This window comes from Pipra filicauda, unplaced genomic scaffold (genome assembly GCF_003945595.2).
Source record: "Pipra filicauda isolate LSUMZ 115617 unplaced genomic scaffold, ASM394559v2 scaffold312_size1046226_pilon, whole genome shotgun sequence".
NCBI classification, from domain to species: Eukaryota; Metazoa; Chordata; class Aves; order Passeriformes; family Pipridae; genus Pipra; species Pipra filicauda.
The window spans coordinates 1,007,349-1,033,632 of NW_024104435.1; the positions used below are offsets into that span (position 1 = coordinate 1,007,349).

General features: G+C 55.1%; 1 protein-coding gene across 3 annotated transcripts in view; it reads right to left on the reverse strand.

The window, feature by feature from the left end:
* Nucleotides 1-26,284, reverse strand: part of PPP6R2 (protein phosphatase 6 regulatory subunit 2) — a 56,579-nt gene that overhangs the window by 18,544 nt on the left and 11,751 nt on the right. For 2 of the 3 annotated variants that reach the window (XM_027722547.2, XM_039383499.1), the window contains exons 2-8: nt 18,608-18,740; nt 11,478-11,723; nt 8,438-8,624; nt 7,689-7,826; nt 6,117-6,182; nt 5,072-5,184; nt 1,084-1,197 (exon numbers count right to left, since the gene is read on the reverse strand). In XM_027722547.2, coding sequence (XP_027578348.1) covers nt 1,084-1,197; nt 5,072-5,184; nt 6,117-6,182; nt 7,689-7,826; nt 8,438-8,624; nt 11,478-11,704 — 845 coding nt within the window. In that variant the 5' untranslated portion in view covers nt 11,705-11,723; nt 18,608-18,740. The remainder of the gene's footprint in view (nt 1-1,083; nt 1,198-5,071; nt 5,185-6,116; nt 6,183-7,688; nt 7,827-8,437; nt 8,625-11,477; nt 11,724-18,607; nt 18,741-26,284) is intronic. The other variant, XM_027722548.2, reaches the window with a different exon arrangement.

A 26,284-nucleotide genomic window follows, 5' to 3' on the forward strand; every position in this document is an offset into this window, starting at 1 on the left:
CTCTTCACATACCAAACCTGATATCAAACTTTGTGTGTCAAACCTGTGCCAGAGGTGACAGAGACACATTCCTGAAGGGCCTCCTGCTCTTTAAAAGTTCCCAAATATTTGAGAAGCAAATGACATCAGCAAGTTAACTACAAATATTTGTTAAAAGCTGTAAATCCTCCCCAGGTGTTCAGAAAGATGCACACAAAGACACCAAGGGATGGAAAGCCTGAGGGGCTGGAGCTGTGCTCATCACCCCTCTTCACTGGCAGGGAGTAAATCACAACAGCTCTGCCACCCAACTGCAGTAACACAAACACTCTCACTCCATCAGGGAATGGAATTCCAGTCAGGAAGGAGCTGGGCAGGAATCCCTGAGCCTCCAGCTCACACAGCTCCAGAGATCCCAGGAGCCAGCCCCGGCACAGTTCCTGGCTCACTCCCTTCTCAGTTCAGCTCCACTCAAGACCTGACCAACACCTTCTTTCCCCAGTGCCCCCTCCTGTCCTGCTCTCCAGGGCCTCTTCCTGAAGCTCCAGGATCTTCACCCTTCCTGATCCCTCCTTTTTGAACAGTGAGATGTTCCATGTCTCACTTCCCTCCACAAAACTCTCTTTGCCTTTTCTCTCCTCTTTCTCCATAAGAAGAAATAAAAGGGGACATAACTTTTAAAAACAAAATTAGAACTGTACAGTCACACATAGAGAATCATGGAATTGTGGAATGGTTTGGGTGGGAAGGGACCTTAAAGCCCATCCAGTGCCACTCCTGCCATGGGCAGGGACACCTTCCACTAGCCCAGGTTGCTCCAACCTGGCCTTGGACATTCCCAGGGATCCAGGGGCAGCCACAGATGCTCTGGGCAGCCTGTGCCAGGGCCTGCCCACCCTCCCAGCCAGGAATTCCTTCCCAATTTCCCATCTAAATCTCCCCTCTTCAGCTGAAAGTCATTTCCTCTTGTCCTGGCACTGCTTGTCCTCGCAGACTTTTCTAGGCAGCACTTCATACCAGGCCACAAAACGTCCTTTTTGCCCAAGAGAACTGGACTGGGGTTCCCATTCCCACTGCTGCTGGAGGGAAGGGATTCCCACTCACCCGGAGCGCCGCGTCTCCAGCAGGGTCAGCAGCACCTGCGTGCCATTGACGATGCAGTTCTCCGTCTGCTCTCCATCAAACATGTTCCTCAGGAGCTGCTCCACACATTCCTGCCTGCGGGGTGACACAACAGGGGAAGAATGACACGGGCTTGGCAGCTGCTTTCGTCACCAAATACCCACGTGGGGGTCTTCTGGAAGGAAAGGGCTGCCACATTTATTGAATTACTTGGGGAAGGAATAAAGACACTCCCTGGTGAAGTCCCAGGACGTGACTGGTTCTGCACCCACCTCCTGAACCTGGGCACTGATCCCTCAGGCAACACCTGGCTACCAACACCCCCACTCCAAACCAACCTGCCCTTCTCCTTCACCACCTCGCAGTGCTAACCTGGAACACAACCCCAGTGCCAACTCAGTGCAAGTTATTAAAGACACGGTGAAGCTACTGCTGATCATCCACAATTATCCACCAGAACCACGGGAGGACGACACAGTGGAAGAGAACCCTTCCTGAGGAGCCTGGTGAGAGCCAGGGCTGGACACTGTCAATAACATCCACATTTCAGTGGGCTCAGCCACGATCCCCTCCCAGAATCCCAGGATCCCTGAGGCTGGAAAAGCCCTCCCAGCCCATGGATCCACCCCATGCCCCATCCCCACCTTGTCCCCCAGCCCAGAGCACTGAGTGCCACGGCCAGGCCTTCCTGGGACACCTCCAGGGATGGGCACTCCAAACCTCCCTGGGCAGCCCCTGCCAAGGCCTGACCACCCTTTCCAGGGAGAAATTCCTCCTCATGTCCAACCTGAGCCTCCCCTGGCACAGCTGGAGGCCGTTCCCTCTCCTCCTGTCCCTTGTTCCCTGGCAGCAGAGCCCGACCCCCCCCCCCGGCTCCCCCCTCCTGTCAGGGGGTTGCAGAGCCAGAAGGTCCCCCCTGAGCCTCCTTTTCTCCAGGCTGAGCCCCCCCAGCTCCCTCAGCCCCTCCTGCTGCTCCAGCCCCTTCCCAGCTCCCTTCCCTTCCCTGCACACGCTCCAGCCCCTCCAGGTCTCTCCTGGCTGAGGGCCCAGAACTGCCCCCGGGATTCCAGGGGGGCCCCCCCAGTTCCCAGCACAGGGACAATCCCTGCCCTGGGCCTGTGCCCACGCTGGGGCACAGTGAGATATTTTAACATTTGAATCAATTCCCCTCTCTGAGCCCCTGCCCCAGCAGCAGGTGCTGACAGAGCTGGGCAGGGATCACCAAGGAAGGGCTGAGCTCTGGGGTTGGGCCTTTCCAGCACTGAAATCAGCCTGGAACAGCCTCACAACTGAAGAACAACCAGCACAGAGGTAACACCCCACTGTTCTCCCTGCTCTCTGCCCTGGGAATGAATAGCAGAGGAACAGGAGGCTGAGCCCAGCTCTGCTCCCCAGCAGCTCCTGGTTCCCCACAGAATTCAGGCTCTTCCCATGAGAATCCTGAGGATGTCAACGACAGCTCCCCAAACCCCAGCACTCAGCAGGTGCCTTCCCTGCCCTCCTGACTCACAGGTCCAGCTCAAACCAGCATCACTGGAGTTCACAGCTGAATTTGTACTATTTTCTAACATATTCCCGTTGGTATAAATAAAATATGAGATAAAAATGTAAAAATAGATGAATAATGCATGAGAGAGGATTATGTTAATGAGGAGCCTCTAAAAACACCCCGTCAGCAAAGGCAGGAGAGGCAGAGGCAGGAAAAAAAAAGTAAATTTGCTGTAATTAACCCAGTTCACTGTTATTTCACCCAGCCAGCAGCCACTGAAATCTGGATTTGGGGTTTACTCCATAATCCTGGTCCTAGCTCCTTCATCCTGCCCCAGCTGATCATTAATTCCTGACTCAGAGATGATAAAAGTTATCCAAAATCAAAAAGGTCACCAGTAATGCCGGGGAAAAAAGTAATGGGATCTGTGACCTTCAGCAGAAAGGGAAGAGAAGCAAAAAAAGCACTTTTGCTCAAAGATCCTTTATTTTGAACAATGAAGTGGCACCAGGAATTTCAGAGATGTTTTTGGAAGTGCAGGGCCCCACAGCCCTCTGCAAAACTACCAAGGAAGTTTACAATGACCAAAAGAGTGTGAAAGCCCCACATTCTCCAGGGCCATCACCCCTCCCAGGCAGGAGCTCAGGACCCTCACTACAGGTCCTGGGATTCCCAGGGGAACTACTGAGCCCTTCCAACCTCATCTCCCAGACTGGAAGGGCTCAGAACTGAGACAGGTTGAGGAGAGGCTGAAGGATCCACAGAGATGGGACCTGCAGAGCTGCTCCAGCCCTGGGAACAACAGCAGGAGGACGTGGAGCTGCTGCAGAGAGTCCAGAGGAGGCCCCGGAGCTGCTGCCAGGGCTGGAGCCCCTCTGCTCTGGAGCCAGGCTGGGAGAGCTGGGGGGGGTTCCCTGGAGAAGAGAAGGCTCCAGGGAGAGCTGAGAGCCCCTGGCAGGGCCTAAAGGGGCTCCAGGAGAGCTGGAGAGGGACTGGGGACAAGGCCTGGAGGGACAGGACACAGGGAGTGGCTTCCCAGTGCCAGAGGGCAGGGAGAGATGGGATATTGGGAAGGAATTGCTGGCTGGGAGGGTGGGCAGGCCCTGGTCCAGGTTGCCCAGAGAAGCTGTGGCTGCCCCTGGATCCCTGGAAGTGTCCAAGGCCGGGTTGGATGGGGCTTGGAGCAACCTGGGCTGGTGGAAGGTGTCCCTGCCCATGGCAGGGAAATGATCTTTAAGGTCCCTGCCCACCCAAACCATCCTGGGACTCCATGAAAATCCAACGCTGTACTATTTTGCCAGGACAGGATTATGTCCATGGCACAAAGATCTGCCCCATTCCTGCAGGTGCAGCAAAGGAAATGAAGCATTTAAGGAAGAGCAGCAGGTCCTGGCAGGGGCAGAGCTCCATGTCAAGCCCAGAAAGGTCCTGGTGGCTTCCCAGTGCTTGTGTGCAGCAGGATCCACATCCCATTCCCACCCACCCACACTGGCTCCTGTGCCAGGGATGCCCTCACAGTCCTGTAGGAACTGAGAGCTCTGAATCAGGACAAAACACCAGCACTGTCACAGGGACTGAGGAGCTCTGGGTGGACACAAACACGTCCAGGGGGAGTTTGAAGCCCCAGCTGCAGCTGCTCTGCTGTTTGTTGCACGGCTCCTTTCAGCCCTTTCCTGTCACAATGTCCCCTCCAGGCCTGGAAGAGCCTGGTTTTGGTTTCAATCTCATGGAGAATCTCCAGGAAAATTTTAGGTTTGAAGCAAATACAAGAAGCAGAAAACATGGTACATAAATAATTTAAATGTATGTTACAAAGAGCACAGAAACAAAGCCAAGGGAATGGAGCGAAGCGGGAAAATCAACGCTTGTGGTACACGGCTCACACTGGATGTTATCTGGGATATCACAGAGTTATGGAATGCTCTGGGTGGGAAGGGACCTCAGAGACACCCAGTGCCACCCCTGCCATGGGCAGGGACACCTTCCACCAGCCCAGGTTGCTCCAAGCCCCGTCCAACCTGGCCTTGGACACTCCCAGGGATCCAGGGGCAGCCACAGCTTCTCTGGGCAACCTGGGCCAGGACCTCCCACCCTGCCAGCCAGGAATTCCTTCCCAATATGCAACCTAAATTTCCCCTCTTTCAGTTTGAACCCATTCCCCCTTGTCCTGGCATTCCAGTTCCTGATGGAGTCCCTTTCAGACCCTGAAGGTGCTGTGAGGTCTCTCACAACCTGCTGCTCTCCAGGCTGAACACCCCAACTCTCCCAGCCTCAAATCCCTTGGGTTTTGCCTCCCATTGAACCCAGCCAGGAATTCTGGGCTCCCTGACCCCCCTCTCCTGCCTTTAGAGGGAGCCACAAAGCCCCACAGCCCAAGAGGGGTCGTTCAGAGCACGCCCCTGGCTGGCACAGGAGCTGTGCCAAGGCCGGACACCGCCCGTGTGCCCGGAGCGATCCCGGAGGGAACAGCCAGGTACTCACGATTCCAGTGCTGTGAGAAGGGGATCCGGCTCTGGGGTGTCCTGGAGCTGCGTGCTCTGGTCCCTGCTCAGCCTGATGATGTCACACAGGGTCTGGGAAGCGTTGGATTGCCTCTGGAACAAGGACACGGAGCAGGGTCAGGGGAAACGGAACTGAGCTGGGAGTGCAACAACACGGGTCAGTGCCAGCTCTTCCCACCACGCTGCAGGTGACTCATCTGCCAGGTACAACCTTGATCAGAACATGAACAGATCACAGAACTGAAGAGGAGACTGGCCTGAACTTAACCATTAACTGCAGGTCAGGAGCTGAAATGAAGGTTCTTTTTAATCTCCCTCCTCAACTCCATCAACCTGCACATTCCCAACACGGGCATTTCATTTCTCCTGCTCCCTGCTCAGGTTTCTTTCCCGCCTGAAGAAAAAGAAATGCTTTGATAAAACCCTTTACAACTTAATTACTGTGGATTCAAAGGCTTTGCAGGGGTACTTTGAGGGATTAATCCTCTCGTCCTGGCCATCAATCAAAGCCTCTCAGGAGCTGCTGACAGCTCTGCTCCAGCACACACATCCACCAGGCAGGCCCAGCTTTCCCCCCAGAGGGGTAACTTTGGCTGGGATGAGCTGAGGGAATCAGGGTTGGCACTGCCACTTTTTCAGGGCTCGGAGAACTCATCTTGCAGATTTTAGGGCTGAATTCCTGCTTATGGGCTAAAAGAATTGCACAACCTGGTCAATTTGAAAAGATTTTCAATGAACAGCAGGTTCCTACTGAAAGCCAGTGAAGTTCCCATTGTCTGCAGGTTTGAGATGAACTGATGCAGCAGCAAAATGAACCGAGGAATTGGGAGTAAAAACCAGACTAAAACCAGATTAAAACCACAACAAAGGGCTTTGGTGCTGAGCAAGCAGAGGACAGGACACCCTGAGGTCATCCCTCAGCTCCTCCACAGGTCACCAGGACATCTCCAAAGGGACCTGGGAGTCTCCTGGACGGACCCTGCAGGACCCACCACCCCCAGAGCCAGGACCCTGGTCACACTCACGTCCTCGTCCTGGCTGGAATGGATCAGCTCCACGAGTCTCTGGATAATCTTTGCTTCATTGAGCCACTGGAGGGAAAGAAAATCCTGGTTTGATTTCCCAGAACTCGGAACAAGAGGAGCTTTGAGAAGCTTTTCAGGCTTTTCAGGAAGGGGAAGCCCTTCCTCCTCTCTCCTAATCCCAGCCACAGGCAGGACCCAAATTCCCCAAGTGCAGACAGGGATGGATCCTGATTTCCACCCTGCCATGGAACTAAAACCTAAATAACTCTGGGAAACACGGAATGGACCAGGGACAAACAGTGTCTCCTCTGGGCAGCATCACCACACTGATCAACACATTCTTCTCCCCCCAGTTCCTCCTCTTCCTGCTGTTCCCCCTGGGTAATTCCTGACCCTCCCAGATGCCACAACGCTGTTGTTGTACCTCGATCTTGCCCTCAGTGCAAACCATCCCTTATCTCCCCTTCCCAGCCCAGGCAAACCAGGAATGTCACCTCAAAAAACTCCCTTCCCCATCTCCTTCCCCAGCCTCCCCTACAAACTCATCCCCACCCAACTGTTCCAGGCCAACTGCTGGATGTGGCATCCCTCAGAATAACCAACCTAAAGCATTCCCAGCTGCTTTTGGAATAACTCACCTAACACTAAGGAAAAGGAAAAAGACTTTGGAGGTTTCTGCAATGACAGAATCTCAGAACAATGGAATCACAGCATGGTTTGGTTTGGAATGGACTGTAAAGCTCATGGAATCATGGAATTGGTTGGGTTGGGCTGGGAAGGACCTCAAAGCTCATCCAGTGTCACCCCCTATCCACACCTCCCACCAGCCCAGGTTGCTCCAAGCCCCGGCCAGCCTGGCCTGGGACACTTCCAAGGATCCAGGGGCAGCCACAGCTTCTCTGGGCAGCCTGTGCCAGGGCCTGCTCTCAGAATCAGCGACCCACAGGACTCTGGTTCCCCCCAGAGCCCCATTCCTGGCTGCAGAGCCCCAGGAGGGCAGTCCCAGCCCCAGAGGCACAGCCCCAAGGGGGTAATCCCAGCCCCAGCCCTGGTGGCACAGCCCAGCAGGGCAGCTCTGAAGGCCCGGCCCCAGTGGCACAGCCCAGGAGGGCAGTCCCAGCCCATCCCCATGCCCATCCCCATCCGGCAGTGCCAGCCCATCCCCATCCCCATCCCCAGCAGGCAGTGCCAGCCCAGCCTCAGCCCCAGCCCTGGTGGCACAGCCCAGGAGGGCAGTCCCAGCCCATCCCCATGCCCATCCCCATCCAGCAGTCCCAGCCCATCCCCATCCCCATCCCCAGCAGGCAGTGCCAGCCCATGCCCACGCCCATCCCCATCCAGCAGTGCCAGCCCATGCCCATTCCCATCCCCATCCAGCAGTGCCAGCCCATGCCCGTGCCCATCCCCATCCAGCAGTGCCAGCCCATGCCCATTCCCATCCCCATCCAGCAGTGCCAGCCCATGCCCATTCCCATCCGCAGCAGGCAGTGCCAGCCCATCCCCATCCCCACAGCCCCATCCAGCAGTGCCAGCCCATGCCCGTGCCCATCCTGCAGTGCAGCCCCGGCTCACGTTGAGCACGTCGTGCCGCAGCGCCGCGGGCTCCACGCAGCTGATGAGCCGCAGCAGCAGGTCCATCATGGCTGATGTGTCGATGTGCTTTAGCACCAGGCTGATGAATTTGTCCTTTTTCCTTAGAAAGGCAATCACCTGGAAGGAAAGGAGCCCCCATCAGCTGCCAGCACCACACACAACTCCCTGGGTTCACCTCCTCGCCCCGCCCCGATCCCACCGGCGACGAGGTTGGGAACTCTCCAGAGAATGGGACAATAACATTCTTATCTCATGGCAGGACTAGATAAAATCTTTTTAGCCAGCTTTTGTCTCCTCTGCACCACTAGGAAGCCCAAGGTCACAGAGTAAGAGCATCAAGTGGAGCTGGAGAATTGTCCTTTTCTCGCAATCTATGACAGCCTTCATTTTAAAATCCAGTATTTAACTGGGATGTGCACGTTCCCAAATCCCTGCTCAGCCCATGCTTCCAGCACCCCTTTTATAGGGATGAGACTGAGGCTCTGATGACCCAAGGGTGCCTCAATATGCCTTAGTATGAAAAATAAACCTTCGGCTGTGGCACGGGAGTACCCCGACCCCAAAGCTCTGGGAAGGTGTCTGCCTAAGCCAGCACCTCCCTCAAGTGAGGAATTCCAAGAACTTTTGGGAGCCTACATTTCAACTCCAACCTCTGAGCCGACGGTGAGACCACCCCGAGCTCCCGCCAGGAGATCCCTGTGCCCCGGCAGGACAGAGCCCAGCACTACCTGCTCCGTTTTCCGGGCAATGAGGTTCCCGATAGTCTTACTGAAGAAACTGGCAAGCAAAGGGTTCAGGGGGGGCTCGTGATCCAGGAAGTCGTAGAGGATGTTGAGCAGAGTCTCGTCCCCGCCCAGCTTGTCGTTGATCTGCTGCACGTCGGAGGTGAGCAGCTCGCAGGCCGTGTTGGGGTACCTGGAACACAGAGCGCAGACGCTGCAGCTCCAGAGGGAGCTCCCCGGGAAACCTCCCCTTGGGGCAGTTCTTACTGAAGATGTTCTTCACTGGGAGGGTGGGCAGGCCCTGGCACAGGGTGCCCAGAGAAGCTGTGGCTGCTCCATCCCTGGAAGTGTCCAAGGGCAGGTTGGAGCAACCTGGGCTATGGAAGGTGTCCCTGCCCAGGGTAGGGGTGGCACTGGATGGGCTTTGAGGTTCTTCCAACTCAAACCATCCCATGACTGATTCTCTTGTGAGGATGTACTTTTACCTTCAAAGGGTTATTTGTTTCTAATCAAACCAGGTTTCTACACCAGGGTCTTTTTCAATCTTTGCAACCCAAGCTCTTCACCCACCATGAGCCACTAAAACATTCCCAGGCCAGCTGGAAGCTTTGCCTCCTTCCCCAGCACCATTCACTTCCCAACCAGGCTCCTTGTATTTATGTAGTTCCAGTCCTAAGAGTTCCAAAACCACCCCAAGCCCCCGGTGATGCTGTTTCTGTGCTCTTTGCTGCTCAGAGGACATTAAAGGTCAGGGCATTATGGTTACCATACACAGGGATTTACAGCATCGCATTTCTCAGAGCCCCCAAGGGGACATGGACACTCATTTCTCCTTCTTCTGGCTCATTGCTCCATGCAAAAGGCATCCACCACTCCTAAAAATCCGTGTGTGGTGCTTCTCTGTGCACAGGGGAGAAATGAAACCTCTCCTTGTTCCAGCACGTTCTGTTCCTGCAGCCTTCACACCCCCAGGTCCTGACCCATCACCTCACCCTTCCCATTCAGGCACCTCATCCCAGTGCTGCTGCTTTCCAGGCACTCACCTCACCTGACACTCACCCTCTGTCCCCAGAGCACCCTCTGACACCCCTGGGAGTTGTGCTCTCCCCACCCCGTGCTCTCAGTAGGTTCTGGGGACACCCACAACGTCACCAATTCATTCCAAACAGCCACGACAGCTCCAAGAGTTCACACTCTCCTTTCTTGCTCCAGGTCTCCCTCCAGGTGCTCAATTCCACACATTCTGCTTGGATGGGACTTTACTGTGGAGTTTTCCTCTTTGCAGTTCCCTTCTGAACTTCGGGAACTTCCACCCCAGGCTCCCAAGAAGGAAGGATGTGATGATCCCCCTCCCCAGCTCACACCATCCCGAGCCGCACGTCCTTCCAGACCTATCGAGTTTCTCCCCGTTCCACCTCACAAACTTTCACAACCTTTTCTGAAGAGCCAAAACTGGGATTCCATCTGGATTTAGACAGAGTCCATTCTTACTGCTTGGCCTTTATTTATTCCAAAAGCTTCCCAGCTTCTAACAAGCTCAAACCCTCCCTCCCCTCTCCTGTCCCTCCCCGGGCTCTGGAAACGCTTCCGTGCCTCGTCTGCCCCAGAGACTGAGGTGCTTCCAACAACTGCTCCATCAAGGTCAGCCACAGTGACCCAGAGGAATTTGCTCCTTGAAACCTCTGTCTCTGTCCCCACCTTCCCTGTTTCATGATTATCAGGGAATCATGGAATGGTTTGGCTAGGAAGGGACCTAAAACCCCATCCAGTGCCACCCCTGCCATGGGCACGGACACCTTCCACCAGCCCAGGTTGCTCCAAGCCCCGTCCAACCTGGCCTTGGACACTTCCAGGGATCCAGGGGCAGCCACAGCTTCTCTGGGCAACCTGGACCAGGGCCTGCCCACCCTCCCAGACAGCAATTCCTTCCCAATATCCCACCCAACCCTGCCCTCTGGCACTGGGAAGCCATTCCCTGTGTCCTGTCCCTCCAGGCCTTGTCCCCAGTCCCTCTCCAGCTCTCCTGGAGCCCCTTCAGGCCCTGCCAGGGGCTCTCAGCTCTCCCTGGAGCCTTCTCTTCTCCAGGGGAACCCCCCCAGTTCTCCCAGCCTGGCTCCAGAGCAGAGGGGCTCCAGCCCTGGCAGCAGCTCCGGGGCCTCCTCTGGACTCTCTCCAGCAGCTCCACGTCCTCCTGCTGTTGTTCCCAGGGCTGGAGCAGCTCTGCAGGGGGGTCTCAAATTCACCTTTTACAGCAGGATCCTTGCAAAAGCAGCCATAGCATATTCCAGATTACTACAGAACATACTCCCTGGCAATCCCTCACCTGGAACAGTCACCTAATCACAGCTATCAACTGTCTCACCTGACAATAAACCCAAACATTCCCATTTCTGTGGGCTTTGAGCAATGGCCAACACTGACCCATTCCCACCAGGAAAAACCTGCCTGGTTTTATTTATTTATAGTCAGAGCAACCCTTTATTTTTATATAAACTTAACAAAGACAAACAAACTTCCCAACTCCAAACTGTAAATATATACATTCAGCTAAAAGTGGATAAACACAAGTTGCTGTGAGAACCAAACCCGTGTGAGGAGCTCAGCATGCTCTCAGTGCAGTCAGGTCCTCTGGAGCTGTGAGCCCTGAAACCAGCAGGGGCTGAATGTCCAGCACATTGAGAATATCACATTTTCTACTCACATCACAGCTCACTTTCTTCTGGGGGTTTGAAAACCCATTGGCTTCAGAGATTTCTCCCTCTTGTGCTACAGTTCCAACAAAACCCTACTCAAGGGGCTTTGGAGACGCTGATTTTGAGTGAACAACAAGAGATATTTTTGTAAGACAAGCTCCATGTTAAACTACTAAAAATAAAGCAGAAAGGGTCTGAAAATCCCCTACAAGCCCCCAAATGCTGTGACACACCCCCAGTGCTGCCCCGCTGAAGAGGTTACAGCCCTGGCACCGGAGGACGGGGCCCAGGGGGAAGCCTGGGTTTGCAGCCCCGGGCTCCGTGGGGTGGGAGGGCAGGACCCCAATACCTACTTGAATCGGACCTTCTCGTCCATGTCCAGGGGGGGCTCATGGGTGATGAGGGTGACCAGCTGCTCCATGCAGTGCTGCTGGCACAGGAAGTCCAGCAGCCGGCGGTTCTGGGCCTTGCACTCCTGCAGGACGTCATCCTCGTCCATCAGCTCCTCCAGTGTCACATCCTCCTTGTCCAGCAGCTTGTCCACGTGCGACGTCGTGTTCAGATCAAACTTCCAGAACATGGTGATGGGACACGACTGGCTGGGAGGCACAAAGGGACCGGTTAATGCTGCACCTCTGCTGCCCATCACCATGGAACTGGCAGGGCTGGAAAAGACCCCTGAGATCACCGAGTCCAACCACCAAACACGGTCACCACCAACCCACGGGCTCCACTGCCACACCCGCACGACTGCGAACACCTCCAGGATGGTGGCTCTGCCACTGCCCTGAGCACTTCCCTCCAGGAACATTTACTGACAGGGGCTTCCAGCCACCAGAGCAGGGCCATGGAAAAGGCTGAACATCCCACCTGTTTCATTAGATTTTAAATATCTGGGTCCTTCACAGAGTAACTTTCACACTGAACCTTCAGCTGAAGGACTCACAGGAACCATGGCATGAACACAGAAAAGAAACTTTTGAGTTCCTTTTACACCTGGAATCCTGGGGGCAGTTCTGGGCCTCAGCCAGGAGAGACCTGGAGGGACTGGAGCGTGTGCAGGGAAGGGAAGGGAGCTGGGAAGGGGCTGGAGCAGCAGGAGGGGCTGAGGGAGCTGGGGGGGCTCATCCTGGAGCAAAGGAGGCTCAGGGGGGACCTTCTGGCTCTGCAAGTCCCTGCCAGGAGGGGGGAGCCGGGGGGGGTCGGGCTCTGCTGCCAGGGAACAAGGGCCAGGCCAAGGGGAAACGGCCTCAGGCTGGGCCAGGGGAGGGTCAGGTTGGCCATGAGGAGGAATTTGTTGCTGGAAAGGGTGGTGAGGCCTTGGCAGGGGCTGCCCAGGGAGGTTTGGAGTGCCCAGCCCTGGAGGTGTCCCAGGAAGGCCTGGACGTGGCACTCAGTGCTCTGGGCTGGGGGACAAGGTGGGGATGGGGCCCGGGGTGGATCCATGGGCTGGGAGGGCTTTTCCAGCCTCTGGGATCCTGGGATTTCAGAAATCGAACTTTGGGGTTGGGAACAGCCATCTGAGTGTTCAACCTACGTGACACTGCAGTGACAGCGCTGCTGTTGGGCTCGGTGTGTTCCTTACAAACTGTTCTTCAGATATTTTTAACTATCTCTGCTTGGTTATAAATTCACCAAGGGAAAATCTAGCATAAAAGGCCTTAAATGTAGAAGGTTTGGGTGCACAGTTAACCCAAATACATAAATATTCCCTACATATATGTGGAATCCACACGTAAATCTCACCTTTCAAATTTAAAACCGTTATAAACCTGGTAATTCTACAGTTTTCCAAAACTTTTCATACATCTCTAGGAAAAGCTCTCTGATCTTCTCTGGGCTGTCTGAGGCCCTGGCACAGGTTGCCCAGAGAAGCTGTGGCTGCCCCTGGATCCCTGGAAGTGTCCAAGGCCAGGTTGGACGGGGCTTGGAGCAACCTGGGCTGGTGGAAGGTGTCCGTGCCCATGGCAGGGGTGGGGCTGGATGGGCTTTAAGGTCCCTTCCTGCCCAACCTATTCCATGAGTCCATGATTTTACTACCTGTACTGAGCTCCTCCCCTGTCCCCTTCCCCCTCAGCTCCCACCACAAACACCCTCCCTCCATCTCCTCCCTCCCCACATTTCAGTTCCCTGTCTGTGCAGCCGGACAGGCCCTGGGCTGCCCGAGGCTCTGCAGGGATCAGCAGCTGTGAACAGCCCAAAATAAGCTTTCCAAAAGGGGCAGTTTCCTCATGGAGCTGCCATCCCTCAGCTCCAGCCTGGGGCCTGCCTGGGGTCCCAGCCATGGGGATATTCCAAACAATCCCTGGTACACAACTGCTCGAGTTTCACTTTCCCTCCTTAAACAACAGGGAAAAGGAGCTGGAGCAGAGGATGAGAACACGAGGATAAATGTGTCAGGGTCACACATTCCTGCTGCCCAAGATAACTCCGGCTATTTTGCTTCCCAAGCTGTTCCCAGCTCTTATATTTGGGGATAAAAGCACAGCGTGCTCAGTGTGAGAGTTCCAGTGAGCCTTGTCCAGCCTGAAGCTCCCGGCAGCAGGCACAGCCCACCCAGCTCCCCCCGATCCGGGCAGAGCCGGGGTCTCCCGGCAGCAGGAGCCTGGATGGATCCACGGGAATTTATCCAGACTGCAGGGATCAGCATCCTTGTGGAAACACAGATCAGAGAAGGGCAGGGAGCAGCTCCACCTCCCAGCCAGCTGGAGATGCTGCTTGGATGGGACTGGAGGCTTTAATTATGGAATCATGGAATGGTTTGGTGGGAAGGGACCTTAAAGATCATCTCGTTCCACTGGAGAGAGACTATTACAAGGGATGGAGGGAGAGGACACAGGGAATGGCTTCCCACTGCCAGAGGGCAAGGACAGATGGGATATTAGAAGAAATTCTTCCCTGGGAGGGTGGGCAGGCCCTGGCCCAGGTTGCCCAGAGAAGCTGTGGCTGCCCCTGGATCCCTGGAAGTGTCCAAGGCCAGGTTGGAGCAGCCTGGGACAGTGGGAGGTGTCCCTGCCCATGGCAGGGGTGGCACTGGATGGGCTTTAAGGCCCCTTCCCACCCAAACCATTCCAGGACTCCAGGATTCCATGATATCTGCCACATCTCAGGCCTCAGCACTTCAATCCAGGTCACTTTTGTCACCAGTAAATCAGAAATCTCTTTCCTTTTTCCAAGTGGACTCTCAAAGCCCTTCCAAGCTGCTCCTTCATCTCTGGAGTATCCCACGAAAGGAAAACCACGACGGCTTCAGGAAAGCAGTTTCCTCCAAGGACCTGCTGCCAGTGCTGGAGTTGAGCTGCTGCACAGCAGCACTTCCCAGCCTGATCCCTGGAAATCAAACTGTGCCTCCAGCCCCCGCTGTCTCCAACAACAGGGAGCTGGAACGTTGGAGGGAGCACAGAGGCTTCGCTCAAGGAGAACACACGGGGCCATCCCTGACTCTGTGGTTTGGGGCAGAGGGTTAACAATGTAAAACTGGAAACAATCCTCCAGGTGTGCTTCAAAAGATCATGGAATTCTGGAATGGGTTGGGTGGAAGGGACCTAAAACCCCATCCAGTGCCACCCCTGCCATGGGCAGGGACACCTTCCACCAGCCCAGGTTGCTCCAAGCCCCGTCCAACCTGGCCTTGGACACTTCCAGGGATCCAGGGGCAGCCACAGCTTCTCTGGGCAACCTGGGCCAGGGCCTGCCCACCCTCCCAGCCAGGAATTCCTTCCCAATATTCCATCTAACCCTGCCCTCCTTCCGTTCAAGCCCATCAGGAGACAGGAGGTTGCTGGAGGTGTGTTTGGGCCTCACCTGGATCAACCCCTCCGTGTCCTGGTGCAGCAGGACAAGTTTCTAACCCACACAGTTAATTCCTATTAATAACAGAATGGCAAGGTTGGGGTATTTAACTTGTCTGGGACAAGTAGGAAATATTTAATCTCCCTGTTCCGACACAGAATTCCAAGACTAACAGACTCTGCCTCCTCGGGGTTGGGTTTATTGTAATTCTTGCCAACAAAACACAAGCTGAGTTTACAAAATGTTCCAACAATTAAATTCACTTGCTGTTCAAAAACACCAACCAAGGGACCCCTTTTGCCACCTCTGCTCTGGGCAATTCTTTCTCCATCTGCTCAGGAGCCTGTTTTTCTATTTTATTTGTTAAATATTGTTGTTTTTAATCCCACCTAGAGCCAGGCTGGTCCCTCCTCCCAGTGCCTGGAAAGCTCCTCATCAGCAGAAAGGAAAAATATCCCCCTTTTACAGAGGATGTTCTGAGCCCAATGTGCTCCTTCTGGGCACTGCAAGAGGAGATTTGTCCTCCCATTGTTTATTTTTAATGCCTGAACTCTCAGCCTCCTGCTGAGCAGCCCCAGGGAAGGGCCTGCTCCTGGCTCCCTGGGGTGATGGAGCACAGCCGGCTCTCCAGAGCCCTGAACTCCCCGGGAGGACAGAGGGAAAGGAGATCAGGGCACTTGTTGCTCTGGGCTGGGTGACAAGGGGGGAATCGGGCACAGGTTGGGCTCAGTGCTCTGGGAGGCCTCTCCAGCCTCAGTGATCCCGGGATTCTGGGATTCTCCAAGCTCTGTCCCAGTGTTATTTCTCCCAGGGTTATTCCCACAGGCAGTTTTGTGCCTCACTGGACACGGGCACAAACAAACACCCACAGCATTCCCAACCTCCCCAGTGCTCTCAGCTCTCCAGGACCAAGAACAGTGAGCACTGAGGGCCAGGAATCCCCCCGGGAACTCCTCCTGGAAACTGGGAGGGAATCACCAGCATGGACTGATCTTTTATTTCGGCCTAGTCAAGCCCATTCCTGATAAAATCAAACATTTAATGTTTTCCACTTAGTTACTAAGTGGAAACACATGGAAATGCTGAGGGAAGGATGTTATCCTGCTTGTTCCCAAAAGGAGTTTCTGCATCCTTCTGACATTCCAGTGACATCCTTCCTGGTCTAAAAGCCCCCAGAGAGCCCCAGCTCCAGCAGCTCTGGCCCAGCTGAACACCCTGCCCAGCTCCCATCCCATTCAGCCTGGCCTTCAGCCTCCACAGACACACATTCCTGAGGGGAATTTTAAGGTTATTGCTTTTTTTGGCCAGGTTTTAATACAAAATCTCCTCTGTTTCCTCTGTAAGAATAAGTAAGTTTAAGCTTTGCTACCCCAAGCAACAAAAGGACCCCAAAATGTGGAGAATTCTCCCCAGTTCCAGCGTGTGAGGAAGTTCTGAGCACGTCAGGTGGGGCCAGAGCCCCAGGAACACTCGGCTTTATCCAAGAGCTTCCACCTCTAAACCCAGTTATCCAATAACCAACTGCAGGGAATAAAGTCTCACTTTATTGAACCTGCTGAACTTGAGCCCCAGATGAGCTTTTCCAGCAAACTGTTCCACAGCTGGAAAACCCCCCAGGCAAGCACAGGTGGACAAGGCCAGGCCAGTCCACGGCTCAGCTGAATTCCCACCCAAGGGAATGGGATTCTCCAAACAGCTTTAAAGCAACACTCACGAGCTTTTGTGACTCAGCAGCTGGTTAAAACACAGGAAATAAACCCAAAGTGAGCTCAAAAATGTACCAAGGCACAGGTTGGTTCCAAACCAAGGCTGTTCCACGGATTTACAAGTGATCCCAGAGGGAAGATGAACAGCAGGGAGGTAACACTTGCTTGGGACAGAAAACTTATTAGACTGAGCCTTCCAAAGCTGTCCCAAGAACTGCAGGACAATCCCATGTTCAGAAGCAGCCAAAAGGATCAGAGAATAAAATCATGGAATGGTTTGGGCAGGAAGGGGCCTTAAAGCCCACCCAGTCCCACCCCTGCCATGGGCAGGGACACCTTCCACCAGCACAGGTTGCTCCAATCCCCGTCCAGCCTGGCCTTGGACACTTCCAGGGATCCAGGGGCAGCCACAGCTTCTCTGGGCACCCTGGGCCAGGGCCTCCCCACCCTCCCAGCCAGCAATTCCTTCCCAATATCCCATCTGACCAATCCAACCTATGAATCTCTAATTCATAACCTATTTCCCTGGGAGAACCTGCCTTATGTAAAACTCTTCCCTTTGGAGCACTAGGAAAGCTTTTCCCAGCTCAAGTACCCCCAGGAAAATGCCCGAGCCAAGCAGCCCCACTGCTGGCACTGGGAAGGATCCCGGTGCTCCCAGGGGCAGCCAGGACTCCTCCAGAGAAGAGTCCCCAAAGGAATTCCACACTGCAGGAAAGGGCAGTCCCTCTGCTGTGCCTTCCACTGCTCTCTGGATGTTCCCAGCTCCTCCCCTCGGGAACACCTGTGGGTAACCCCAGCTCACTGTCCTGCCTGTCCCTTCCACATGGCATTCCTGGAACAGCCTCGGGCAGCGCAGGAGGAGGAACTTCCACCCTCTTCCCATCAGTTCTGTACAGCAAATCAGAGCTCAGGTTTTGAGAGGCACTTCCCAGTCAAGTGAGGTTTTAGAGTAACCAGCCCAACATAGCATGAATCCCAGGATCCCTGAGGCTGGAAAAGCCCTCCCAGCCCATGGATCCCCCCTGTGCCCCATCCCCACCTTGTCCCCCAGCCCAGAGCACTGAGTGCCACGGCCAGGCCTTCCTGGGACACCTCCAGGGCTGGGGACTCCAAACCTCCCTGGGCAGCCCCTGCCAAGGCCTCCCCACCCTTTCCAGAAGGATGAACTCCACTGCACGTAACCAGCTCAGAGTCTCCTCAGCAGGACCATCCCTGTGACACCACAGCTCCCTCTCCAACGACTCCAGGTATTAAATATCCAGAGCAATCCCACGGGGAGCCACCAGAGCACATCCCACAGATCCCAGGGCACGTTGTTGCTACTGAGATTAAAAATGGCCATTGATGGGAAGCTCCACACAGCCCGTCCGTGTGTGCTGGGACCCCAAACCCCTGCCCTGGGCTGACCCCACAGGGATGGTGGGCAGCAGGGCAGGGGGGTATTCTGCCCCTCTGTCCCCTCAGCTGAGACCCCCCTGCAGAGCTGCTCCAGCCCTGGGAACAACAGCAGGAGGACGTGGAGCTGCTGCAGAGAGTCCAGAGGAGGCCCCGGAGCTGCTGCCAGGGCTGGAGCCCCTCTGCTCTGGAGCCAGGCTGGGAGAGCTGGGGGGGTTCCCCTGGAGAAGAGAAGGCTTCAGGGAGAGCTGAGAGCCCCTGGCAGGGCCTAAAGGGGCTCCAGGAGAGCTGGAGAGGGACTGGGGACAAGGCCTGGAGGGACAGGACACAGGGAATGGCTTCCCAGTGCCAGAGGGCAGGGATAGGTGGGATATTGGGAAGGAATTGCTGGCTGGGAGGGTGGGGAGGCCCTGGTCCAGGTTGCCCAGAGAAGCTGTGGCTGCCCCTGGATCCCTGGAAGTGTCCAAGGGCAGGTTGGAGCAACCTGGGCTGGTGGAAGGTGTCCGTGCCCATGGCAGGGGTGGCACTGGATAGGTCCCTTCCCACCCCAACCATCCCATGACAGAAGCAAAGGCAGATGTTCATACCTTCAGTAGAAGTTATTTCAAACGTCAGATCTTCTCCACGGACAGAGACACATTTGGGTCACAGTTCCTGGAATATGCCCAGCTTCAGAAAATGGTTTCCATCCAGTGCAAATTCCTTCTCAAGCTTCCAATCCTGGAAAATATTTTTAAAAGTTACCATTAACCAAAGGCACCTGAGGGCCAAGGATTTTTATTTGTCTCCCCTACGAAAACTTCCACAGAACCTTTTAGCCCAAAGAAAAATCAGAGCAAGACCGAAGGGGATGATCCACAAATCCCCCACCTCCGTGGCACACACGACCCTCCCCGTTATCCCAGTGACTCCCTCCTGCGGCCCCGGGAAACGGGAACTGCCCAGCCCTCCAGTGTCCAAGGCCAGGCTGGATGGGCTTGGAGCAACCTGGGAGAGTGGAAGGTGATGCACAAGGGAACTGAGCTCGGCTCAGCCCACTGAGCTCCCCCAGCACTGCAGAGCTGGGTTTAACCACGAATCCAGGAATTCCTGTTGAGCTGTGGGGATACAACCCAACAGAAAAAGCCCAGCAGCCAGCCCCTACAGGGGAGAGAAGTAAAATACACTGTAAATATAAATGTGTTGCCTCAGCCTCTAATCAGTGATTGCTTAACTGCAGGTACAACACTCACCGAAACTGAGCCCACCGACCTGCACACTCTTGATGGTTTTATTGCATTTAAAGTCTTTTGATGCCTTTTCCCCCACCATTTGTACCATAAAGTGTTTCCTCACAGAATCCCAGGATCCCTGAGGTTGGAAAAGCCCTCCCAGCCCATGGATCCCCCCCGGGCCCCATCCCCACCTTGTCCCCCAGCCCAGAGCACTGAGTGCCACGGCCAGGCCTTCCTGGGACACCTCCAGGGCTGGGCACTCCAAACCTCCCTGGGCAGCCCCTGCCAAGGCCTCCCCACCCTTTCCAGCAACAAATTCCTCCTCAGCCCCAACCTGACCCTCCCCTGGCCCAGCCTGAGGCCGTTTCCTCTTGTCCTGTCCCTGTTCCCAGGAGCAGAGCCCGACCCCTTTGGAGGTCACTGACTCCAAACCTCTGCCCTGAGCAGGGACACCTTCCCCAAGGAGCTCATCCACCACTCCCTGCTGAGCCCCAAACGCTGGGAGAGCAGTAAAATCCTACAGATCCCTGGCTTCAGTGGACACTGAACGTTGGGAGAGCAGTAAAATCCTACAGATCCCTGGCTTCAGTGGACACTGAACGTTGGGAGAGCAGTAAAATCCTACAGATCCCTGGCTTCAGTGGACACTGAACGTTGGGAGAGCAGTAAAATCCTACAGATCCCTGGCTTCAGTGGACACTGAACATTGGGAGAGCAGTAAAATCCTAAGATCCCTGGCTTCAGTGGACACTGAACATTGGGAGAGCTCAAGGCTGCAGCTGGAAGGGCTGTGGGAGAACACACAGAAATCCTCAGCCCGGACAGAACAATCTGCTGAGGGCAGAGGGAGGAATGGGGGGGTTGGAAGGGAGAGCTTCCCTTGTTCTTCCAAGTCAGCTTTGCATCCCACAATCATGGAACCATGGAATGGTTGGGGGGAAGGGACCTTAAAGCCCATCCAGTGCCACCCCCTGCCACGGGCAGGGACACCTTCCACTGTCCCAGGTTGCTCCAAGGCCCGTCCAACCTGGCCTTGGACACTTCCAGGGATCCAGGGGCAGGAGTTCACAGGGATATAGTTCAGTTCTAAGCCGTGATGAAACCAAAGTGTGTTGCAGATTTTCCACACATTTATGTTCCAACCCCCCGTGAGCAGAGCCCACCTTCCCCACCACAGCCCTTAGGACAGCATCATTCCAAGGTATTCCACAGCCTTTTCATGGAATCCACTCAGGCAACAAGGAGAGCTCCTTAGCCAGCAGCCTAAACCCCACTGTAAACCCCCCCAGTGCCTTTGGAAGAGCACAACAGATCTGCACAACAGATCCCTTCCAACCCTCAGAGAAGATCCTCTCTGGGCACAGCAAGAGAGGAACAGGACTCCTGCCTTCCCTCTACATTCCAGTGGCACCTCCCAGCAGGGAGCAGTGGGATGGAAGTGTATGGAAAAGGACACACACGGATGAAAAGGAGCTATTTTTAATGAAATTTAAAGTCTTCCCACTGCCTTAGTTACTTTAACAGGGTTGATCAGAAATACCAAACCAGATGAACTAAATTCAACCTTTTATATAAGTTATAATGTCCCTCAAGATTTTACTAATAAAGGAAGAATTTCAGTTCTTTGAATTAAGGGAAAAAAGCCTTTCCCAGGGTACCTCCACTGCAACCAAAGAGTCTGACACAGGACCAGGAGCAAGCATTAATGATTCTCTAAGCAGTCTGACCTCCACTTGGAGATATTCTGGGATACATTCAGTCTCTTCCCACCTGCTTTAAGAGTGACCACAACAAAAATTACAGAATCCCAGGATCCCTGAGGTTGGAAAAGCCCTCCCAGCCCATGGATCCACCCTGGGCCCCATCCCCACCTTGTCCCCCAGCCCAGAGCACTGAGTGCCACAGCCAGGCCTTCCTGGGACACCTCCAGGGCTGGGCACTCCAAACCTCCCTGGGCAGCCCCTGCCACTGCTATTTAAAGGGAAAAATCCCATCCCAGTCTAGAGCAGCCAACCTTCCCAGCTTCTCCTCTCCAGCACAAGTGAGAGGTGCCAGGAACGTGGAAGACAACCCAGAAATTCTCCCATTTTTGGGGTTTGCACCATCAACACTCACATGGAGTTTCTGAAGTTGTGTTTTTCTGAGATCACCAACTCTTTCCTAACCCTACTTCTCCCTGCCAGGAATTCAGGGGTAAATGGGTGGAATGGCTGTAAAATGACCGAGGCACTGCACCAACCCTCAGCCAGAACTGCCAAGTTACACAGACATCAAATGACCCAGATGGTCACTGCAGACACTGCAGACCCATTCCAGTCCCCAAAACCCTGCACCCTGCTCCTTCCCCCACACAGCCCCAGGATCACTGGGATATGTTTGGTCCTTTCCCCTTCCTCATTTCTAGGAAATAAATGAAGAAAGAAAGAAAGAAAGATCCTTCCACCAACTTTCTGAAACACGTAAGTTAAATATTCCCGCAGTCCCCGGGTCTGACAGCAAACACACACCAACCCAAACAAACTGCTGGAGCAGGTCCAGAGAACATGGGAATGATCAGAGGGATTGGCATCTCTGCTCTGGGAGAGCTGGGGGGGTTCCCCTGGAGAAGAGAAGGCTCCAGGGAGAGCTGAGAGCCCCTGGCAGGGCCTAAAGGGGCTCCAGGAGAGCTGGAGAGGGACTGGGGACAAGGCCTGGAGGGACAGGCCAAGGGAGTGCCCAAGGGCAGGGACACCTTCCACCAGCCCAGGTTGCTCCAAGCCCCGTCCAACCTGTCCTTGGACACTTCCAGGGATCCAGGGGTAACCTGGGCCAGGGCCTGCCCACCCTCCCAGCCAGCAATTCCTTCCCAATCTCCCATCTAACCCTGCCCTCTGGCAGTTTTTTGGAATCCCTGTTCCATCCCAGTGGAGGAGCAGCTCCCTGTCCCTCTCTCCCTGGTGCTGGTGGCTGTTCCCAGTGCCTGTGGCTCACCCCTCACACCCCTCACACACAGTCCTCGTGGCAAACACTGGGTTCAACACATCTTTATCAGCTCAGGTTCACAGTGACAGCAAATTTCTTCTCCTCCCCATGTGGACATTTGCAAAGTGAGATGCAAATCATGAGGTCCCTGGAATGATCCTGGTAACTGAAGAGGTAACCGAGACAGGCACTATTTTAAACTCTTGGCCAAGCTCTGGGAATGTCTTTCACAGGAGCTGACCAGGCACAGAACCAGCACGTGGTGGTGACAGAGCTTGATCCAAACCCTTTCCAATCTGCATGGAGCTGTGCCAGGGCAGGCTCAGGTTGGATCTCAGGACAAGGTTCTTCCCCCAGAGGGTGGTTGGGCACTGACCATGCTCCCCAGGGCAGTGGGCACAGCTCCAGAGCTCAAGGAGTGTTTGGACAGCTCTCTCAGGGACAGGGTGGGATTGTTGGGGTGTCTGTGCAGGGCCAGGAGTTGGATCAATAACCCCGTGGGTCCCTTCCAGCTCAGGACATTCCATGATCCCAAGTACAACCCAGGATGAATGTGAAGCTGCCGTGGATCCTTGACTGGACAATGAAACCCACAGAAGGTCCATCCCAAGGTCAGGCACCCCTGGACAAGGCAAGGCAGCTGAGGACTCTCCAGTGCTGTTATTTATGGCCATGAACCACCCAGACCTGCAAGGACAGGGCTTTAGTGCCAAATGGGCTGGTGGGAAGGAAGCTGGAGTCTCCAGGAGATCACTGGCAGGGGGTGGAAGGTCCCAGGTGTCCCAGCGAGGGCCGGTGACTGCCAGGGCAGGGGTCAGTGCCACCCCACGCCGCCTGCAGCTCGTGCCAGCGCAGCCCAGGGCTGTGCCCGCTCCCAGCCCTCCTGGAAGGCAGCCCTCAGCCATTCTCAGACCTGTCAAGCCACTCAAACGAAACAAGGCGAGGAGCGTTGCCAGGCTCGTACATAACACCACGCTCCAACCCCCCAGCAGATTACAGCTTCTGTATTTTTATCCCTGAGCTCTTCCCAAGAAATTGGATCATTTGGGTTATCAAGATTTTTCGACTGCACCATTTCGGTTGCCTAAAAAGGGCCCAACTTTCCAGGAGAGAGAAGTAAACACCCTCCAAAATTCAGAGCACGCTATAAATGTCTCAAGTCGTCCCTGACAAGAGTCTGCAGGCACATCTCAAAGTCTTCCTGTTGGAGAAGGGAGACAGAGATTCACCATCCTGGAGAAATTCAGGAGGAATTTGTTGCTGGAAAGGGTGGGGAGGCCTTGGCAGGGGCTGCCCAGGGAGGTTTGGAGTGCCCAGCCCTGGAGGTGTCCCAGGAAGGCCTGGCCGTGGCACTCAGTGCTCTGGGCTGGGGGACAAGGTGGGGATGGGGCCCGGGGGGGATCCATGGGCTGGGAGGGATTTTCCAACCTCAGGGGTTCTGGGATTCTGGGATTCAGTCTGTCAGGGGAAGGGGATCAAGAGCTATGGAATTATTTTAGAGCTCACACTCAGCCCCCTCAGGCTCCTGCCTCGGACTCCCCAGGAACACACTCTCAGTTGCTGCTTCCAAGATGAAACAACACTGAGAGAGAATGTCCTCATTCCCCTCCTAACACAGCCAGGATTAAACACAAGATCTGCATGGATTCCTCCTCCATTCACACGAGGCCTGAAGGACCCAGAAGGGGGAAGGACCCCCTTCCTACGTAAATAAATACTGGAGCTCAGGGCCAGGCTGGATGGGGCTTGCAGTAACCCGGGATAGTGGAAGGTGTCCCTGCCCGTGGCACTGGATCAGCTTTAATGTCCTTCCCAACCCCAGCCAGCCTGTGATTCCATGATTCCACGAAAGCAGCCCCTCTGTTCCCAAATCAACACCACGCCACGAGCCCCCCCTCGCTGGGAACAGCCATGGGATACACCGAGGGACAGGGCTGTTCCAGGGGTTCTCCACCCCAGGACACCCTCAGAACTCACAGCACAGCAATGAAGCAACTCTTTTAACCCCAGAATTTTCCATAACTCCACTGTCACTCATCACTGCGCTCTCTGTTCCCTGCCCTCACTGCTTTGCTCGTTCCCTTTCGAAATCCCTGCCCAAAAGGCAGAGCAGGACACGCGGAGGCCTCGGAGGCAGCCACGACCCCAGCAGATGTTCACAACCCCAGGCAGGATCTGCAGCCCACTGGACACCAAACTCTCGTGATCTCAGCTATTTCTGCCAAGCACATCGAAGCCTCAGGAACATCAAACCCAGCAATGAATGAGAGCCTTTATTCCCTCCCACAACCCAGTGTATAAAATTATCAATTGCCTCTGTTGTACACAGTGAGCTTTGGAGTTAGTTATTAAATTAGGTCTGGGATAATTTAAATACCCAAAACCTTAAACTTTGCATTTGATACCAGGCTTCAGTCTTAGTAAAAAAAATGGACTTAGTACATCATTATTATATTACTTTATCTTCCTTCCACAGCCTCAAAGCCCCGGAACCCTCAGAGGTGAATGGTGAAAGGGTCACAAGTTTGTTTTGTGATGCAACTCTGGGCAGGACAAACCAAAACCGAGCATTTTTTGCCTGCCAGCCACTCGCAGAGCAGGAGGTCAGCAAAGCCTTGGTGAAGGGCAGAATGGCTTCCCCAGGGCTTCTGCAGGGGAAAGAGCTCCCTCGAGGGGCAGCTCCGATCCCTGCTCTGGGGAGCAGCGCCAGCACCCAGGGAAGGGCTGGAGCTGTGCCAGGGCAGGGTCAGGCTGGATCTCAGGGAAAGGTTCTTCCCCCAGAGGGGGGTCGGGCAGTGACCAGGGAAGAGGTCACAGCACCAGAGCTCAGGGAGCGTTTGGACAACTCAGGGCCAGGGTGGGACTGTTGGGGTGTCTGTGCAGGGCCAGCGGTTGGATGGATGATCCTGTGGGTCCCTTCCAGCTCAGGCCATTCCAGGGGTGAGGACATTCCAGGGGTGAGGGCAGCAACAAATTCCTCCTCAGCCCCAACCTGACCCTCCCCTGGCCCAGCCTGAGGCCGTTTCCCCTTGGCCTGGCCCTTGTTCCCTGGCAGCAGAGCCCGACCCCCCCCGGCTCCCCCCTCCTGGCAGGGACTTGCAGAGCCAGAAGGTCCCCCCTGAGCCTCCTTTGCTCCAGGATGAGCCCCCCCAGCTCCCTCAGCCCCTCCTGCTGCTCCAGACCCTTCCCAGCTCCTTTCCCTTCCCTGCACACGCTCCAGCCCCTCCAGGTCTCTCCTGGCTGAGGGCCCAGAACTGCCCCCGGGATTCCAGGGGGGCCTCCCCAGTTCCCAGCACAGGGACAATCCCTGCCCTGGGCCTGTGCCCACGCTGGGGCTGCCACAGCCCCGGGGCCATTGCCCTCCTGCCCCCCTGGGCACAGCTGGGCTCACGTCCAGCCGCTGCCACCAGCACCCCCAGGGCCTTTTCCAGCTTTCCAGCCCCTCTGCCCCAGCCTGGAGCCTTCCTGGGGTTGGGGTGACCCAAGGGCAGGCCCCGGCACTTGGCCTGGTTGACCTGCATCCCACTGGCCTCGGCCCATGGATCCCATGGATTCCATGGATTCTATGGATCCAGCCTGTCCAGCTCCCTCTGCAGAGCTTCTGCCCTCCAGCAGACCCACATCCCCCCAGTGTGGTGCCATCCTGCACTCCCTGCACAGAGCAGGACCTGTGGTGCACAGAAAGGGGCTCCTTTGGCTTTTCTTCCCCTGAAAAGCTGCCCTGGGCAAACCCACTCTGAAGGCCTGTGAGTTGTACCAATGTGCACCCGAAATGAAGAGCTACTTCTGATTCTTCTCGGCTTCTGAGGCTCCCTAATAAAGAGATGGTATCAAGAAGTGCTTTGTTTTGATGATCAACCTTATCCTCACCCAGTATCTCGTTAAACAGCCTCCTAATTGCTGCCCTACCCCATGCTAAGGACAGAATTTGCAAAGCTTCTTGATTTAAATGTGACTTTTTTAATTAACTGCAACACACCCAGACACTGGAGAAACCACAGCACCTCAGAAGATGCAGGAAAAAGCTGCAGGAAAAGATCCCAAATATCCTGGGAACGGAATGGCAGAAAAAGGTCTTTTTTACCCAGT